The sequence below is a fragment of the Armigeres subalbatus genome, unplaced genomic scaffold (genome assembly GCF_024139115.2).
Source record: "Armigeres subalbatus isolate Guangzhou_Male unplaced genomic scaffold, GZ_Asu_2 Contig423, whole genome shotgun sequence".
NCBI classification, from domain to species: domain Eukaryota; kingdom Metazoa; phylum Arthropoda; class Insecta; order Diptera; family Culicidae; genus Armigeres; species Armigeres subalbatus.
This window is the reverse complement of record NW_026943176.1, coordinates 98,272-117,236: the sequence shown is the minus strand read 5'-3', so window position 1 is coordinate 117,236 and position 18,965 is coordinate 98,272. Positions and strand designations below refer to the sequence as shown.

At 41.0% G+C, this 18,965-nt stretch overlaps 1 protein-coding gene across 2 annotated transcripts in view; it reads right to left on the bottom strand.

Moving 5' to 3' along the window:
- Positions 1 to 18,965, bottom strand: part of LOC134204145 (LIM domain-containing protein A-like) — a 119,065-nt gene that overhangs the window by 60,358 nt on the left and 39,742 nt on the right. The window contains exon 3 of one of the 2 annotated variants that reach the window (XM_062678969.1): positions 5,052 to 5,251. In XM_062678969.1, the coding sequence (XP_062534953.1) occupies positions 5,052 to 5,251 (200 nt within the window). The remainder of the gene's footprint in view (positions 1 to 5,051; positions 5,252 to 18,965) is intronic. The other variant, XM_062678970.1, reaches the window with a different exon arrangement.

The following is an 18,965-nucleotide window of genomic DNA, read 5'->3' as shown; positions in this document are numbered from 1 at the left end:
AAAGGACGGTTTGGATGACCCAGGGCCAGGATATCCCAAAACCATCTTAGAATGTCTCTTGATCTCTTGATGGTTGAATACATATCCAAGCTTGCAGTGACGAAAAAATCTAGCAGGGTAATTATAGATCTCAAGTTCTGTATTGTGTGCACACATGTTTTACATGTTTAAGTTGCCCCAGCTGATATGTGACCAGATTTAGTTACAATCAAGTTGCTGCAACCATTTTTGTCTGACTCGTGCTGCTCGGGTTAGCACATCCTATCGTCTTTGCCGAAGAGGTTTATTTTCAAGAAATCAATATCTCTAAAACGTCCACTACACGAAAGTATAGGTTTTCCTCTTTCACGGTGCATTTTTAAAATGTTCCATCGGGAGTCATTTTTCCGGTACATTTTTTTGGGGGGTTAAATCGGTTATCAGTTAAGAATTCTATGGAGTTTGCACCAAAAATAGTTAAAAAAAATTGTTCTAAATCCCCCGATAGAACATTTTAGTTTACCCACGATATAAGAGTCCTCTCTATATATTATATACTTTCAAGTGGTGGGTGTTTCAGAGGTGCTGATTTTTGAAAAATAATATTTCCCCATCGATAAACCGTGCATTAAACACATTTTTCAACTTGTTTTGACATTTCTCAACTTGTGGATTGATCGGGTTTTTTACGTAGGTCCAGGAATACGTGCGCAGAGCAAAAAATCGATTTTCGATAAAGTCGTTTTTGATGTATACTGTAAATAGATAAATAAATATCTTTCCGTGTAATCAGCAGATGTTCAGCAAGCGCAGCGCGCAACACTACTGTTGTTTAAATATTTTATTAAATAAATCAGAGCCAGGAGTTCTCTTCCGTTTTACACCTCGAACGAACAACACGTATTTTTATACTCCCCAAGAAACCCCCAAGTTGTAGTTGCTTCTGCAACCTTATTAGTTTTGTACGCGGTTTTCAGGATTGACGTGGAACGTATACCCGGTGTAGAAACGACTTCAATGTTCTCGGACTATTTTGTTAAACCGCGTAGAAACCCGTGTCGATCCCAAACTTCACTTAAACATAGTCGTATAGAAAACAATAACAGCAACTTATATTGCAGCATTTCGTACCAATCATTTGTTCAGTTGTTTTTTTCAGTGAGTTGTTTCAAAAATAAATACGATTCTAACCAACTTTTCTGCATCATTCTAAGGACCATTTCATCAGTTTAGAGCAAGTCTATTCAGTTGAATTCATATTAACTCATTTGACCGGAAAAAAGGTTGAGCACATTCAACTTTGGGCATGTCATTTCAGTTCGTCTGAGTTGACCAATTTATTTACCTGTTAAAACGAAGCATAATTCAAGGAAAATCTGTTTTATTTTTATATGTATAACAATTTGACCACCGGCTTCCGTCGAACGTACACACAGTGCATCCACAGTGAAAGAAGGTCGACTTCCGTTTCTAATCGCGCTTCTCGGGCGAACGGAACTAGGCTCAAATTACTTACGTATGAGCATTTCCCGCTGCTGTATTGATTGGTTGGAGCCAAATGGCGCTAGCAGCTATCGGAGATGAAGGGTTATGTATCAGAGGAAATGTAACCCTGGTGTATGTTACCAAGTTAATTCCACATTTCCCCGATCGGTATGTGTACACATTTCCTTCAGCAGCTGGATGTCAAGCTAGTATACACGCGGTGACAAGTGGAACATAAATGCACTTTTACATACAGTTGAAAGTGCGCGCCATCCCAATTCAGTGTTTCGCTCAAAAGGCATATGAAGACAGGCGTAAAATACATAGAACATAAGACTTTGTTTAACCCGTCCAGCAAAAACCGGCAACGCCAAACTAAGCTCGGAGAGTGAGGGAGTGGAGCTCACCAACACAAAGTTGTCGTTTTTTTTATTTCTGGGGTATTTCGCCGTGGAGTATGTCCAAAAAGGTGAGACATCTGTTGGCAACCGGTGTGTGGCTGTTGGGCCAGGGAAGGGTTACTTGTCTTTTTTGCACTCCGTCTGCACCGTGTCTACAGCGGGAATGGAATTCAAGCTCGTCACGACACGGCGAGGATGGTGACGACGATACCCATCGACAATTCATTATCGATCCTGCGCAGTAAAAATGGGCCAAAGTCTTTGGTGATTTCTCCCGGGGCTAGGTTGTCCTCTCCGTTTCACACACGGATTTCATCCGGTTGTTCAGATTCGTTATTTACGTGGACGATTCGCGAGATTTTGCGGAGCGTGTGCAACCGAACTGTGGTTGATGTGTTTTCGAATTGCGTTCATCCGTTATACATAAAGCATGGTGAAAGTATAAAACGCTTGATTTTTTAAACCAGAAGCATATGGAAATGAAGCTTCCATCTGTATGTTATTAGGCAGCGGCGCAGAATATCTACTTTAGCGAGAAAAGACATCAATTATCGTTTCTACGATGGCTACAAAGCTTTAGTGGAATAAAGATAATTGATCGTTTGATAACACCTGAAGTGAAGGCTGCCGAAATAGAACATCGTCAGTCTACAGGAAGAAGCTGGCCATGTGCATGCGACTTTAACTCAAACACATGAGTGCTCACTGATCAGTTTTTCGAGCATTATTGCTGATATTTAGTCAGTGTCCGCAACGCTACTACTTCCCGTCGTCCTGGAAGTGAGCGATAGTCATCCATCTCTAGAGACCTGAGAAGGATCCTTTCTATAATCCTATCCAAAAAGCTATCGTCCTATCGGCTTCGGGATAGCTTGTCGAATGACATTTAGTCGAATGGACATTAAGTCGAATGGACATTAAGTCGAATGGACATTTAGTCGTATGAATAGTTAGTTGAATGAAAATAAAGTTGAAAGCGAATAACAGAATAATAGGTCAATGACATGCAATTTCGTAAATTGGATAATTAGTCAATAGAATTTCGATAAAATTTTCCTTATTACAATTTTGACTTTTCCTTATTATTCGTTATTTCCCTTATTACCTTTTAAATTTGCTTTAATTAAAGTGGCAAGTCGACCCGGTCAAGTCGAGAGAATTTCTGACTTAATTACGCGTATACATAAATCTATCTTTATATGTAGGGGAGACTAGGGAGACTTGATCCCCTTTTCTGATTTCCAATGTATCACAGCCAAAAATAAATAAACATACGCGATTTCCACACAGACTCTCTAAGAAATATAGTATTTAACTTTACTAATGTATGACAGTCCTTAAATTATTGTTGTTATTGATATACAATCGATTTTTTGGAGTGCTGTCAAAAATCGACTTTTAAAATATTCGGGGGAAATTGATCCCTCTCCAAGAACTTGCTTTGATAAAATTAGAAAGGTGCCCTCAGATTTTTAAAATATTTTTCCTCCAAAATACGCGGAATTTTCGAATTGCTGTGCGTATACACGAATTTGCATATGAACGATTTTTGTTATTGAACTCGACAGCACATGCAATTTTAAAATTTGGGGAGACTTGATCCCCTTTTTATGATATCTACGCAACAAATAAGTTTTCCTGCCAACCCTTCATCAAATCTGTCAAATCTACAAAGAAAATAGAAGCCTGAGAACAGATTTATATTTTTTTGATTTTTTTCGCAAAATTTTAGTATGGGTGACTAATGGGGGATCAATTGTCCCCATATTGACATTTTCATCAGTACAGATCATTAAGCATATTTATGGCTTTGTGCTGTGAAAAAACGAATGCATTTGGTCATTGTTATGAAAAACTGTTCAAATTTTGCGTGGCCAATAAAAAAATCTCAAAACATACAAACCGCCCTGCAGAATAAATAAGGTTGTCAATCCAAAAAATAACTCACCACATAAATGTTATTTATTTAGAGGATCTATACTAAAAAATACGCTGGAACAAAACTACTTTAATTCTCGATAAAACAGAGGGTGATCAAGTCTCCTCGGGGATCAAGTTTCCCCTCCTTCCCCTATGCTGTATATAAAGAAATCATCATTCCAGTGTTTGAGTATAGCATGGAGAGTTGCGCTACAAACAGGTCACCTCAAACTCCAGAGAGTCCGGAACAAGTTCCTCCGAGTGATTCTGGGCTCTCCTAGGGGAATGCAAAATACTGATGCCAATCGTCTGCTTGTATTAAACCGCAGAATAGCCGCTTTGGTTAGTTGGTTGGTTGGAGAGGTTTAGGGCACGCTGCCTAACACCTGAACACCAGGTCGTGCTGGGTTTAACCCATTAGGTTATAGAATTTATTGTTAGGTATGGTAAATTAATTTCAAATTGAAATATCACAGCTGGTTGGACTCGAAAAGCAAATTAAAAGATCAATTAAAACATGTTCATTCAAATCAAATTACAAATTGGTATACGAAAAAGGCAAAAAAATATAAAAATGAAGAGCCACAAAGGTTGTACACTTAAATGTAAGAATATTGTCAAACCAAAAATAAATTAAATAAAAAGAAATTCATGCAAAAATAAAAAAGAACGGGATATGACAGCCTTTTGGTGCAATTTTGTTGTACAAGAAAGGCAAAAAGACACTACACGTTTTAATGCTTCAGTGAGCATTTCACGAATAAGAAGCCCACATTTCGTGTCAATAGATTGAAAACGGTTCAGCAGTTCAGAAGGTTTTATTTTTTGAAGAAAGTTAAATTGTAAACGTAGATTTTTCTGACCACTTTATCTCGAAGTTGGGTATGTTGAAATAAGACAAAATAAATACGGGTATAATAAAAAACTATGTTTGTAAAAGAACAATCCTAATATAAAATAAGCCTAAAGGAACTATTATCTATTTCACATGGAATTGCAGAATAAGTAAACTGGGAGCGAATCGATATCTCATAACAAGCATAAAACGAGCTACAAGTTCTTATTCTTGATTCCCCAGATGAAATCCCGCATGTTTGTCCAGGATAAAAAAATGTGTAAAATTATGATTTCACAGTTGAAGACCTATACCACCTTTTCCCTTCCATTTTAGACAGAAGTTCCACTGTTTTACATAGACCGAAGTGAACTATGAGTGCGAGTCCTGCACAAGAACAGGACCATCGAAATGTGCAAAATTCTACTTACAGCGAGTGCATCCAGTGATTTCAGTCGTGCATCGGTGCCGCTGCTGTTGCTCCCACAGCTCCCGGGATTGGGGCTGCTGCTGGTGCTATTGGTGTTTTGGCCACGATTGGGACTCCCATTGCCATGGGACGCCGACTTCGCCAGTTTGCGCTCCTTCAGTTTCCGGATTCTTGCGTCCTTTATGCTGTGAGGATATCCTGCTGTCGATGATGGTGCATTCCCGCCAGGCGGTTGGTGTGCGTTGCCATAATTGTGTCGGGGAAGAATGTGTGTTGGAGCGATGGCAGTTTTTTTTTTGGTTCACATGGGCGTAGGACGTGTAATGGAAGTAAGAATAGCGAAAGTAAACGTCAGTTATGTATGGGTTAGGTACAGGTGAGATAGTAACAGATCTTAAACACATGGGCGAGCATTAACGGGCTCATTCTGAGCCAAAGTATAAACCCAGTTATTTCAGTTATCGAGTTAATCTTGGATGGGAATGAAGACTAACAAGAGCAAACTAACACTCAATTTTGAATCGCGGGCAGACAAATATTACATGTGCTGGCGATTGTACCAGCGATATGCATTCCGGGCAGTCAGGAGACTGCGTAAACTCGAATCTAAAGGAAAATTTCCTAGAACAACCATGTTCAGACAACACCTGTGCAAGGTGAAAATTTATTTGACCATGTTGTCTGTCCATGACACAATCAGAATCAGTCTATGGGTCTCCTTTGAACGCGAAGTTCATTAAATCATCGTATAATGTTCTGTGGGATTGAACTTGAACAAAGATGCAAATTCGAATTCGACAACAACAGTCTAGTGTCTTAGCTCTGGTAAGGCGACATAACAAAAAAACTAACAATCAACACCGAAACTATAATCGAAAATACAACATTGAACAATGGGCAAAGAACACGGCAATGTTTAACGGAAACTGATTGGGGACACGGAACTTAGAACGTTAGTACCCTGTTGAAACCTGCGCGAGTTGCCCTCTTTACGCGAGAGCTGCAAAAGGTGAAGGTAGAGGTTGCAGCGCTTCAGGTGGTCACAGGGATGGGAAAATTCAAACGCGATAAGATATCCAAATTATCAATTGATAATAACTGTATCTCAATTGAAAGCATTTACCGTTACTTTCTGAACTTATTTCTATACAAAACACTACCACACATCCCAAGTAACCATTAGCACTATATTACGCCAAACCGCCATATAAGGCCACTATACAGCTATTTTAAAACTTATAAGCATTAATTTTAATAAAAATAATAATATTAATATATTATTATAGCACTATATAGCCGATTTGGCGAAATATAGTCCTTATTGGTTACTTGGGAATGTCAAACAGCAAATTGAATTGAAAATGAAAATGAAATTCCGTGCAGTGGACCCAATTACCTCATTCAAGTATCACATCAACTTCAGTGCTGTCGAGAAGGCGAAGCATGGAGTTGTTTTCGTTGTGCTTGGTAAGCAGCAGCGTGGAATCATTAGATAAAGGCCAGCATTAGAATATTTGGTGAGACAACCGATTCGTTCGTGACGTTAGATGGATTGAAGCAAGGAGATGCGCTCTCTAATCTGCTGCTCAATCTGCTCTTTGGTTTTACGGATGACATCGACACCATTGGTGTAGATCGCAGAGCAGTGGAAGATGCCTTCGTGGCTTTTAAACGGGAGACTGAAAAAATAGGGCTGATCATAAAGCCTGTCAAAACTATGTACCTGGTACCTAAGTACCTGGCTGGCAGAACGTGGCAGTCCTAACGGTGTTAGTTCCGAGATGAACATGGATGGGAAGCGGAGAAATACAGATCATTTCATATTCACTGTTACTGCGGAGCTAAGGACCTTCATTTAGAGCTGGCCGAATACTGTTCCAGTCGATATAGCAAAGCTGCTCTTTTCGTAAACAAACGCAGCCAGCACTTGCCGTAAATGTTGAAAATTGTACATTACTGTGCATTTGACGAAATTTTTCATTTTCTTTGTCTATCCTCCACCAGTGCATTTACACTAGATTGAAAGAGCAACACGAATGAACATAACACATCAACTAAACTACGTCTACTTGCGAAAGTGAAGCAAATCGTTAAATTGATAAAACTCTTCATTAAATCCTCTTCATCACAATCGCAATACCTCTCAATCTGCAACAATAACGATGTTCATTTGGATCAGTTCTTAATGCACGCCCATAAGGGTGTAACACTTATTAAGGTGCCCCAAAAAACACTTTCAATTTTTTTATGAGCCGCCTTCTTATTCTGTTCCATTTGATGCCCTGGTGCTCTGGACAAAATTTTAACCAAATCGATCAACGGTTGGGTAGTGCTAAACTCGTTAGATGTTTATATGGAAAAATGTATACCGTTATCGGGGGAACATTGATCATTTTTTAAATTGTTTTGTAAATAACTCCTCCGTAAGTGAAATGATAGCTTTTTTCATATTTTTAAAACGAGTTCTGCTACATATAGAATGTATAAGGTTGTTGTTCTTGATCATTTGATAATTTTAAAATTATGTTAAAAATGTTTTTTGTCGAGCTTTTTGATTTTTCAATTTGGGGTAACTTTGATCAAACATTTATCTATAGAGAAAGCGTATGCGAACGCCTTAAGGTAAGCAATTATAGTTGGAATCTCTTACGCTGAAGCGATATGCATCGATTGTTTCGAGAAAGACATCATCACCGCTAGTGGAATTATCTGGTTTTTCAACAATATATAATAAAATTTCGGGACAAAAACTATGGAATAACCAAGAAAATAAGATTTTTTTCCAATTTCGCTTATTTGTTAGGCTCCGGCGTGTACAACCCTTTCCGGAGCCATCGTTCTTTGTGATATATACAATCAATATCATTTTATTATACGGTTAGTAAGAGGGGGTAGAAGCCAGCGTACTCGTGGTGACTCGAGGTTAGTTTACAATGTTCAAGGATGGACGGGGCTTAGGATTTGGGATCAGGAAATTTCAGCTTCTCATCCGGGCATTTGGCATCAGTGACGATGTGGCGTGTCGTCGTGCTCGAGGAATGGTTCGACTGGGAGCATCTTCCGGATGGCAAGAGCTATGGAGCTCTACGGAACAAAAAAGCAGAGACAGAAAAAAAACTTTAAAGAAAGAAAAAAAAACTAAATATTAGATTTTGATGTCAGAAGTTCAAAGAAAACTATAAATGGCCTGCCTATAGACAACATCACGATCTCCCAAAACACCGCGAACTTCCCTGAAGGGTTGTTTACCTCGGGCCACAAGGGTATCCAATAATTGCTCACTGGAGGCGTCATTTTCCGAGCAGGACCAAACTACGTGATCGATGTCATCATAACCGGCTCCGCACCTACATAAACTGCTATCGACAAGGTTTATTCTGTACAGATGTGCGTTTAGTGAATAGTGATTAGACATAAGTCTCGACATCACGCGAATGAAGCCTCGACTTAAGTCCTCACCTCTGAACCACGCTCGCCCAGAAGCTTTTGGAACTATGGAAAATAGCCACCGTCCAAGTTCGTTGTGTGTCCAATTTCTTTGCCAACTTTGAAGAGTACTCTGACGGACTAATGGGAAAAACTCGTTGCTCGAGTATTGTCTATCATAAACTTCACCTTCCTGTGCGCCCACCTTTGCCAGTGAGTCTGCCTTCTCATTGCCGTAGATTGAGCAGTGAGATGGGACCCAAACAAAGGTAATCTTGAATGATCTTTCGACCAAAACACGCATCTGCTCTCTTATGTTTGTAAGAAAGTAAGATGCGTGCTTAACAGGTTTCATCGACCGGAGTGCCTCGATAGAACTAAGACTATCCGAGAAGATGAAATAATGGTCTACGGGCTGATTGGAAATTATCCCCAAAGCGAAGTTAATTGCTGCCAGCTCAGCAACATAAACCGAACACGGTTCCTGAAGTTTTCGGAAGGTGGTTGAAGTTACATTGAAAACACCGAAGCCAGTGGATCCGTTAATGCGAGAACCATCAGTGAAATATCTGTTGTTGCAATTGACATGTTCATATTTTTCTGAAAAAAGGGAGGAAATAGATATTTGTCGAAGATGATCTGGTATTCCTTGAATAGCGTATTTCATGGACAGATCGTATTCAATTGAGGAACTGTCGTTGGTGAAGTGAACTCGAGGTGAATTATAACACGGAAGACAAAGATCTGAAGAAATGTAGTTGAGATAGACTCTAAGGAATCTTGAACGACAAGTCAGTTCAAGCATTTTATCGAAGGTATCTAAGACAAGTGTGTTACTTGTTCCACATTTGACGAGTATTCTAAGTGAGAGCTCCCAGTAACGGTGCTTTAAAGGAGTGACTCCAGCAAGCACCTCCAGGCTCATGTTATGCGTCGAATGCATACAGCCAAGGGCAATACGCAAACAACGATACTGAATTCGTTCCAATTTGATCAGGTGGCAATCAGCTGCTGAGAGGAAGCAGAAAGAGTCATACTCTAAAACAGAGAGAATAGTCGTTCTATAGAGTTTGATGAGGTCTTCCGGGTGTTCACCCCACCAGGTTCCGGAGATAGAACGTAGAAAATGGATCCTTTTCCGGCACTTTTGTATCAAATACTCAAAATGGAGTTTCCAAGTACATTTAGAATCAAACATGACCCCAAGGTATTTAGAAGATAAAGATTGGTTGATGTCATCATTCAACAGTTTTAGTTTCAGTTGAGCAGGGTACCGCTTCTTAGTAAACACAACCAACTGAGTTTTTTGCGGTGAAAACTCGATCCCTAGATGTCTGGCCCAAACAGTCAGATTATCCAGGGTACTTTGCAATGGTCCTTGCAAGACAGCTGCACATGGACCTCTTAGAGAGACCACGGCATCATCTGCAAGTTGTCTGAGCGTGCATTGTCCTTCCAAACGATTGTCAATATCTTTACAATGGAAATTATAAAGCAAGGGACTTAAACAAGGCCCATGTAGCTATTTCTGGAAGTTGTCAGAGTGCCGAGTGTGAAGTTCATTTGTTTTTCTGACAACAAATTGTACAAGAAATTGTTCAAAATAACGGGTAATCCACTACTGTGCAGATTGTCTGACAGTACTTCTATGGAAACTGAATCAAAAGCGCCCTTAATATCCAAGAATACTGAAGCCAATTGCTCCTTGTGCGCAAAGGCCAGTTGTATATCTGAAGAAAGCAACGCTAGACAATCGTTTGTTTCTTTCCCTTTTCGAAATCCAAACTGAGTATTTGAAAGCAATGCATTTTCTTCGACCCAATGGTCGACTCTTGAAAGGATCATTTTCTCCAATAATTTTCTCATGCATGAAAGCATGGCAATCGGTCGGTATGAATTGAGATTAGACGCTGGTTTCCCAGGCTTTTGAATAGCTATTACTTTGACCTGTCGCCATTCAGGTGGCACAATGTTGTACTCCATGAAACAGTTATACAGGTCAAGTAATCGTCTTTTTGCGATATCTGGGAGGTTTTTAAGAAGATTGAATTTGATGTTATCGCATCCCGGAGCAGAGATGAAAGAAGAGACATAGAAAGTTCCAGCATTGAGAATGGTCCACCCAAAGAACCGGGATCATTGACTGATTCTCGAAATAGCGGTTCTGCTGGTACGGAATCAGGGCAGACCTTTTTTGCGAAGTTGAATATCCATCGATTGGAGTATTCTTCACTCTCATTGGTGGAAATGCGGTTCCGCATGTTGCGAGCCGTTTTCCAAAGTGTTGTCATTGAGGTTTCTCGTGATAGTCCCTCGACAAAACGTCGCCAGTAGCTACGTTTTTTTGCCTTGAGAAGATTTTTGAGTTTTCTTTCAAGCCTCAAATACTCTTCAAAAAGCTCTGACCTTCCATGTTTACGGAAGGCCTTGAAGGCATCAGATTTCTCAGAATTCAACTTAGTACATTCATCATCCCATCCAGGAGTGGCTGGTCTTCTGATGACAGATGTACTTGGAACGCGTCGTTTCTGAGCTTCTAGTGCGTGTTTTTGAATCAACTCAATAAGGAATCGATATTCATCCAAAGGTGGAAGAGTATCAGTTGAGTCAATACCAATTTTTACCGCCGATGCAAATTTTTGCCAGTCAATGTTCTTCGTGAGATCGAAAGGAACATTAACTGGCTCAGATTGTTGATAGCCACTCTTAATTGTGGTGACTATCGGCATATGATCACTACCATGAGGATCTTGAATTACCTTCCACGTGCAATCTAATGATAGTGAATTTGAACATAAAGACAGATCAATACGGCTTTGTTGAACATTTGGTCCTATTCGAGTTACTTCACCAGTGTTCAAAATATTCAAATTGAAATCGTCACACAAATCATAGAAAATAGGCGCTCTATAATCGTCATACGTTTCGCCCCATCCAATACCATGTGCGTTCATATCACCCAATATCAATACTGGAGATGATAGGAGGGAGACTGCGCTCCAAAAATGTCGACGATTAATAGAGGCATTTGGAGGAATGTACACTGAAGCTATGCAAAGATCTTTATTCTTCACATTTACTTGGCATGCGACGATTTCTAAGCCGGGAACAGTCGGAATGGGAATTTTGTAGAAGGAGTAGCATTTTTTGATCCCCAAAAGAACGCCACCATAATGATCATCCCGATCTTGGCGAATAATATTAAAATCGTGGAAGTTGATTTCATCTTCAGAAGAAAGCCATGTTTCACAGAGTGCAAATATATCGCAATCAGAATTGCGAATCAAAAACTTGAACACGTCTAATTTATTTTTCAGACTATGACAGTTCCACTGCAGCACAGTGATTGTATCTTGGGTATTGGCCGTATTATCCATCGAAAGATACAATTCCTGCAAGAAGGGGCCATGAAACAGTCAATTGCTTCAGATAACTTTCCACTGTTGGTATAAAAGGTCAATGATAGGCCTTAATGAATTCGGAATATTGAATAAATTCAAAAACGGTCCACAAGGTCCTTAAAGGAGATCAATCCTCGCTTGGACGGAATACTTTTACTAGAAGTGCGAATTGCTTTTTTTCTTTCGTTGATTCTCCTAGCCGGATGTTTCTTCGAAACATCGGATTTTAACAATGGCGGGAATGCCTTACTGCAACTAGGATCGAAAGAAGCAGTAGGGACAGGTGGCTTCGGGATTTTAAATAAACCCCCATTACCTTCAGATTTTGCCAAGCTTTTATGGATGATTTTTGTTCTCTTGCGGCGCGATCCCGGGGAAGACGGTTGCTTCCTCTTTTCGGGCACGTGTACCTCCGCAGGATCATCCATATCGGCTGCGTCAGAGTCCAATTCATCAATGGATATGGAATCATAATAATCACTTACACGAACGGTGGCTGAAATAGTAGTCGATGCAGTGGCTGTGGCGGAAGTGTCTTGCGACTTAACAATTTCCGCATACGACTGCTTGGAGCGCTGTACCAACGAGCGTTTCACTTTTTGGGTGCGCTTTTTGTACACCGGGCATTCCTGCAAACCATGGGGAGGATTCAAACCACAATAAGCACATTTTGTTGCCCTTTGCTGGCAGGACTCCTCCAGATGCCTTTCAGAACATTTGCCACAACGTGGTTTGTTGTCACAAAACTCGGCAGTGTGACCAAGTTGTTTGCAATTGGTACAATTAAATACCCTTGGCACAAAAAGACGCACCGGAAATAGCATGTTTTCAATATCAACATATTTTGGGAGCATCGAACCGGCGAACGTCACCCGAAGCGAACCTGACTTGGAATATACCTTCTTTCCATCTACCGTGGCTGCTGAATGCAATTCCTTGCAGTCCAGAATATCCACGGTAGACTCCATTACATTCTTTAGGCGGCCTTTTCCCGCAAGTACATCCTTGCAAGTCAGGCTCGCTGCGTTGATCACACCTTCAATTTCGACCTCCCGCGAGAGACATAAACCATATATTCAACATTGTACGCCCTGTCGCCAGCAATTTCATTCGCCACCTGGTATGTAGGTGCGGTGATGCGTAGTTTGTTCCTGTTGATCTGGCTAAAATCAAGCTTCGGAAAACGACGCGTCAAATCTCGTTTAATGCCGAGAAAATCTAGGCTTTTACTTTCTGCCGAAAGTAAACAACCCAAGGCCCAGGCGAAGCCGCATGGTACAATCGAGTGCGCCCTCCATCTTTAGCAGGCACATTGCCTTCTCCAGTCTCCTCCTCCATTCTCACCCCGCAAGGTGGAAGGATAATTTTGCTTATACTAACTTAAAACTAATAGCAAATTAGAAAAAAAAACACAAAAAAAAACTAATTCGATTAGTTCTAAGCAGTCCCACTGTGTATCAAACAGAAGGGAGAACAATAAAAAGTTTTGCCACTTATCTGCCCCTGCTGCTGTAGGTAGCAGCAGTAACAAATGGCCTGCTTCACTGGCGTCGCCAGAAGCAGCTACTTCACTCGCCGACAGCGATCGCCTTGGATCCGTAGGTAGGAGCGCACCACACAATAGCCTTTTCACTACCGAACACAATCCGCGATGAGACACAGCACACACGTCTGGCTCGTTCGAACTATCGGCACGGAATGAGAAAATAAGATTGTCTATAACATAACTATGGGTACGAGCTTTATTTTTTTGTTATTATACTTGTTTTGAGTGCTTTTTTGGCAGCTTGCAGTGCATTCAAAAATTAATGTTGATTCTATTGTTCAAATTTTGGCGAATAATAAATGCAAATTCATCCGAAAGTTATATCATTCAGCAGCAAATTTAGTCAAGATTAGGATACCTTACTCACAATAAGTAATTGTGATAACAGGAAACAATATTTCATTCATTTCTTGAAAGTGATGAAACTGATCAATGTTACCCCAGATTACGGTACAAATATAAAACAGTGATTTGCAGTTAGACGGCACAATGAACGACGAAGAACTATGATACTCTTTCGGTTCTTGTAGAATTTAATATGGAATGTTATGTTGCAAAATGGTGGGTAGATATCAAGGAAGGAGCGCCCAACAGAGCTCTGGTCCCCACAAGTTCTCACGCTTCCACGGGTCGTCCATCGACAAAAGACCGCCAGCTAGGGGTTGTGTACTTAGCTGGTAGAGCAGCCTGGGCACTGTTGTCCTTCTGCCATCAGCTAGAGTGAGAAGTTACGCCTCGAGCGTCTGTTCACCAGGAGGTGCGGCCTAAACAGCGTCTGCCTGGTACCCAGCGGCTGATCAACGAAATGCTGTATCGCGTCAGCTATACCTAAGGTGGCAGCTCCACCAGCGCGATGTAGGTAATGCAACCCCGGTAAGGTACCTTACTTCTTCTTCTTCTTATTGGCATTACATCCCCACACTGGGACAGAGCGGCATCGCAGCTAAGTGTTCATTGAGCACTTCCACAGTTATTAACTGCGAGGTTTCTAAACCAGGTTACCACTTTGCATTCGTATATCATGAGGCTAACACTATGATACTTTTTGCCCAGGAAGTCGAGACAATTTACCTTACTGAAGCCTCTCAAATGGCTTTGGGACAGTTCGTCGAATGGACATTTAGTCGAATGGAAATTTAATCAAATGGACATTTAGTCGAATGGACATTTAGTCGAAATGACATTTAGTCGAACGGACATTTAGTCGAAAGGACATTTAGTCGAATGGAAATTTAGTCGAATGTTGAAAGTGTTTAGGCGGTAATAGGTAATTAGTTAAATGGATAATTCGTCAATCGATTTTTGGTTGAATTGGAATAAATAATCCACAAGATTTATGGATAAACTGATAAGAGGAATTCAGTTGACGTGAGGAAGTTCAGCGGAAGTGCGGAAGAGCGGAAGAAACGAATATGGATGTCAATGAGGATTTTTCAGCTGAGCTAAAGAAACTTCTGGAGACTCTGGTGTATTATAGGAAAATTTAAAACCTACAGAAATAGTAAAATATTAGGTACTGATGGTGAAATACTCTCTATTTTTTTCGGTACATGATCAAAAACCAATGATATCAATGTTACTTCTGAAATTGTGCTCCAACCATAATTCGTTTATTATTGGCCGAAAATTTAATTCCCACCAAATGGTCATATGAATTTCTGGTGAAATGATGACTGAATTTCTTTTGACCAGGTGGTATAGATTCATCGTAGTCGGTTAGAGGGGTTCGCAAAAATCAGTATCCAGTCGGAAATATTCTCGGGATATTCACCGTTTTCGTATTATTTATTGTTTTTATGGACCCATCATTCTTTGGACAATATTGGAGCAATAATTATGTGACTTTTAGAAAACCCGAATAAATCATTTATTTTTTTATTGTTATTGACTAAAGTTCTTTTCTTTCAAATAGCTATTCGACGGAACATTGTTAGATTAAATTTACAAAGATTTTTAATTCGAAAACTCGCTTTCGACCAAACGTCATTCGACCAAATGTACGAAGATTTTTCATACTTAAATCAGATTTCGACTAAATGTCATTTCGACCAAATGTCCTTTCGACGTAGTGTCCTTTCGACCAAACGTCATTCGACCAAATGTCCTGCTTATCTAGTGGATTAAAAAAACATTTTCGACTAAATGTCCTTTCGACCAAATGTCCATTCGACGTAATGTCTTTTCGACCAAATGTCATTCGACTAAATGTCATTCGACGAAATGTCTTTCGACGAAATGGTATAGATTCCCTCAAATACCACGAAAAATAGAGATAGAAGAAAAAGAGAACGTTATTTTTAACAACCGACCCGACAACGAAATAAGGACTATGATTGGAAACTCGGTACCTGGAATGTCAGCACCCTAAATGAGCCTGGACGAGTGAGCCTTCTGGCTCGTGAACTGCAGAAGGTTGGAGTGAACGTGGCCGCTATTTAAGAAGTCCGATGGCCTAGATCCGGAAAACGTGAATTCCGAGCCGTATAGCCCATGCCCAACACTGCATTCAAGTATATCATCTATCACAGCGGCGGCGGAAAAGCAACGTTCAACGTTTACGCACCGACAAACGATAAATCCGACCACATGAAGGACACGTTTTATGAATGTTGTTGCGATATAATTTCGCTAGGTTCAATTCAATAATAGGAACGCTCTAAGAGGTTACGATTTGTGCGTTACATTGTATAGAAAGTATGAATATGAGTAGTGAAATAATGAGCACAGTGAACCTGGTAGTGATAACCAAAAGATTAGCTGTGCCATCGGTATCGTAGAAATTGTTCTAGTAAAATAGTAAGAATTCGTTAAACACTGGATCCGGCGCTAGCCGATGCCAACCAAGTTTGCCGAGTAGGAGTTGGAGTAAGAGTACTTATGGATGCACTGAAAAATGTAAGAATTACAACTAAAATTGTTATGATTTGTTTGGTAATACATTATTTTTAGCTTTAGCTGATCAGACAAATCAACGTCTTTTAATCTGCTGAAAGAAGTTCAGTTCTCAACTACAAGCTCCAAAATCTCTCGGCAACAAATGTCTTGATAAAGCCTATAGAGAGTGCCCAAAGCATGACGTGAAAATTGTTATCGGAGACGCCAACGCTCAGGTCGGAAGAGAGGGTTTTTTCCGTCCCATAATTGGTAGGGAAAGCTATCACTCCGCCACCAATGACAATGGCCTACGACTAGTAAATTTCGCTGCTGCAAGAGAGATGGTCATCAGTAGTACCGAAAGAATATCCGACAGCAAACCTGGAGACACCCAAAGGGGGAAACTTGCAACCAGATAGACCATGTTCTGGTGGATGGGCCGAGAAATGGGATGTTATCGATGTGCGAACATTCAGAGGTCCGAACATTGACTCTGATCACTCGTTGTCAGTAAAATTCGATTACGGTTGTCAACTGTATCGAACGAAAGATCACAGCGAACGATGCGTTGCAATATCTAGCGATTGTCGGTGGAAGGAGTATCGGCTGAGTACCGCCAGAAGCTCGACGAACGGATAAGTGCAATCAACGTTAGCGCCAACATCAACGATCTATGGGAGTCGATCAATGGAGCGGTGACAACAACAGCACGAGAAGTGGTAGGCACTGCACAGAGGCGACCCATGACGGGTTAGTTCGATGTGGAGTGTCAGAGAGTGACAGACGAGAAGAACGTTGCCAGAAGCCAGATGTTGGTGTCGGGTACCCGATCGAATAGAGATCGGTACAAGGAAGCAAGAGCAGCCGAAAAACGAACCCACCGCAGGAGGAAGAAAGAATATGAAGAACAAGTGATTAGCGAGGCGCAGGAAAAAATGGAGCAGAACGATATGCGGAGGTTCTATGCGTCTGTCAATGGCGTGCGGAGAAAGACAGCGCCATCTCCCGGCATGTGCAACGACCAACAAGGGAATTTGCTGACAGATAAAACCGAAGTGGCTGCCAGGTGGAAGCAATACTTCGAGACTTTGTTGAACAGTGGAAGTGACGATGCATCGGTGAGCAGAATAAATATTAGCGACGATGGGCAAGCTGTGGAGTCACCTACACTAGATGAGGTTAAAAAAAGCTGTTATAGAGCTGAAAAACAATAAGGCTGCGGGGAAGGACCAGCTCCCGGCTGAACTTCTCAAACATGGCAGTGAGCAGCTTTATGAAGTTCTGCACCATGTTATGTCGAAAATATGGGAAGACGAGGAAATGCCTGCTAGCTGGTTGGACGGCCTCATTTGCCCTCTCTTTAAGAAAGGGCACATACTGGAGTGCGCCAATTTCCGAGGAATAACCCCCCTTAATTCGGCGTACAAAATTATGTCCCGTATTCTGTTCAACAGATTGAGACCGCTTGAAAAGTCCTTCGTCGGCGAATACCAAGCAGGTTTTCGTGAGGGTGAGGGCCGATCAACGACGGATCAAATGTTTACCCTGAGACAAATCCTTGATAAATTCCTGGAGTACTACTTGCAGATACATCATCTGTTTATTGATTTCAAGGCAGCGTACGATTCAGTGAAACGGAATGAATTATGGCAAATTTTGCTTGAACATGATTTTCCGGCGAAACTGAGAATTTGTGTATATTGGAACATTAGTGACGTGCGATAATGATGTTACCCGCGAGGTGTAAAGGTGTATTGCAGCTGCAAATAGGGCTTATTACGGACTTCGTAACCAGCTAAAGTCCCGTAGTCTGCAAACGAAAACAAAACTCGCGCTGTATACTACTCTGATTCTTCCGGTGGCTTTATACGGCCATGAAACATGGAATTGTACCAGGTGTATAAAGGGCTGGATATTATTAAGCTTATTCAACACGGCAGACTACGGTGGGCTGGTCACATTGTTCGTATGCCGGAAGAACGTCAAGCGAAGATAATATTTAGTAGAGAACCCGGAAGGAAGGCTGCGTACACGATGGCTTTTTGCAGTTGAAGAGGACCTGAGGGCGCTCAATGTTCAGGGCGACTGGAAGCGATTGGCCCAGGATCGAGTACAGTGGAGAAGGATACTCCATTCGGCGTAGGTTCATCGAAGAGCTGTAGCCCATCAAGTATCAAGTAAGTAATTTAATTCGTCCTTTAATTCAGAGGTTTGCTTACGGGACTCATATTGACCGTGTTTGTACTAGGTATAATGTCAAAAGCCGCAAAATGAAAGTTAGTTGATAGGATGGAGAATTAACTTCGTAATTCATTATTGTAAATATCACATTTTTTCTTTCCTCTTTCCTTTTCGATTCCGAGAAAGCAGATTCAATTACCGCAGAGTGGAAATCTAGCCCAGTTGATATGTAACACTTTCCGTACGAAGCCAGAGTGCGACAATTAACCTTTTCAACAATAATGCTTTCTCCAGCAACACTGACGCTTGTGGCGCGTTGCCTTTTGTATATAAAACAATGCAAACTTTGGGAAGCCCCAGTCACCCATTCCTACCACTACCAGCACGGAAAAGTCAGATGTTGCATAAACATACGAAAGGAAACCGTATACGGTAAGAAATTCCCTGGAACTCACCCATTCATCTTGTCGTGGTGTTGGTTTGTCGA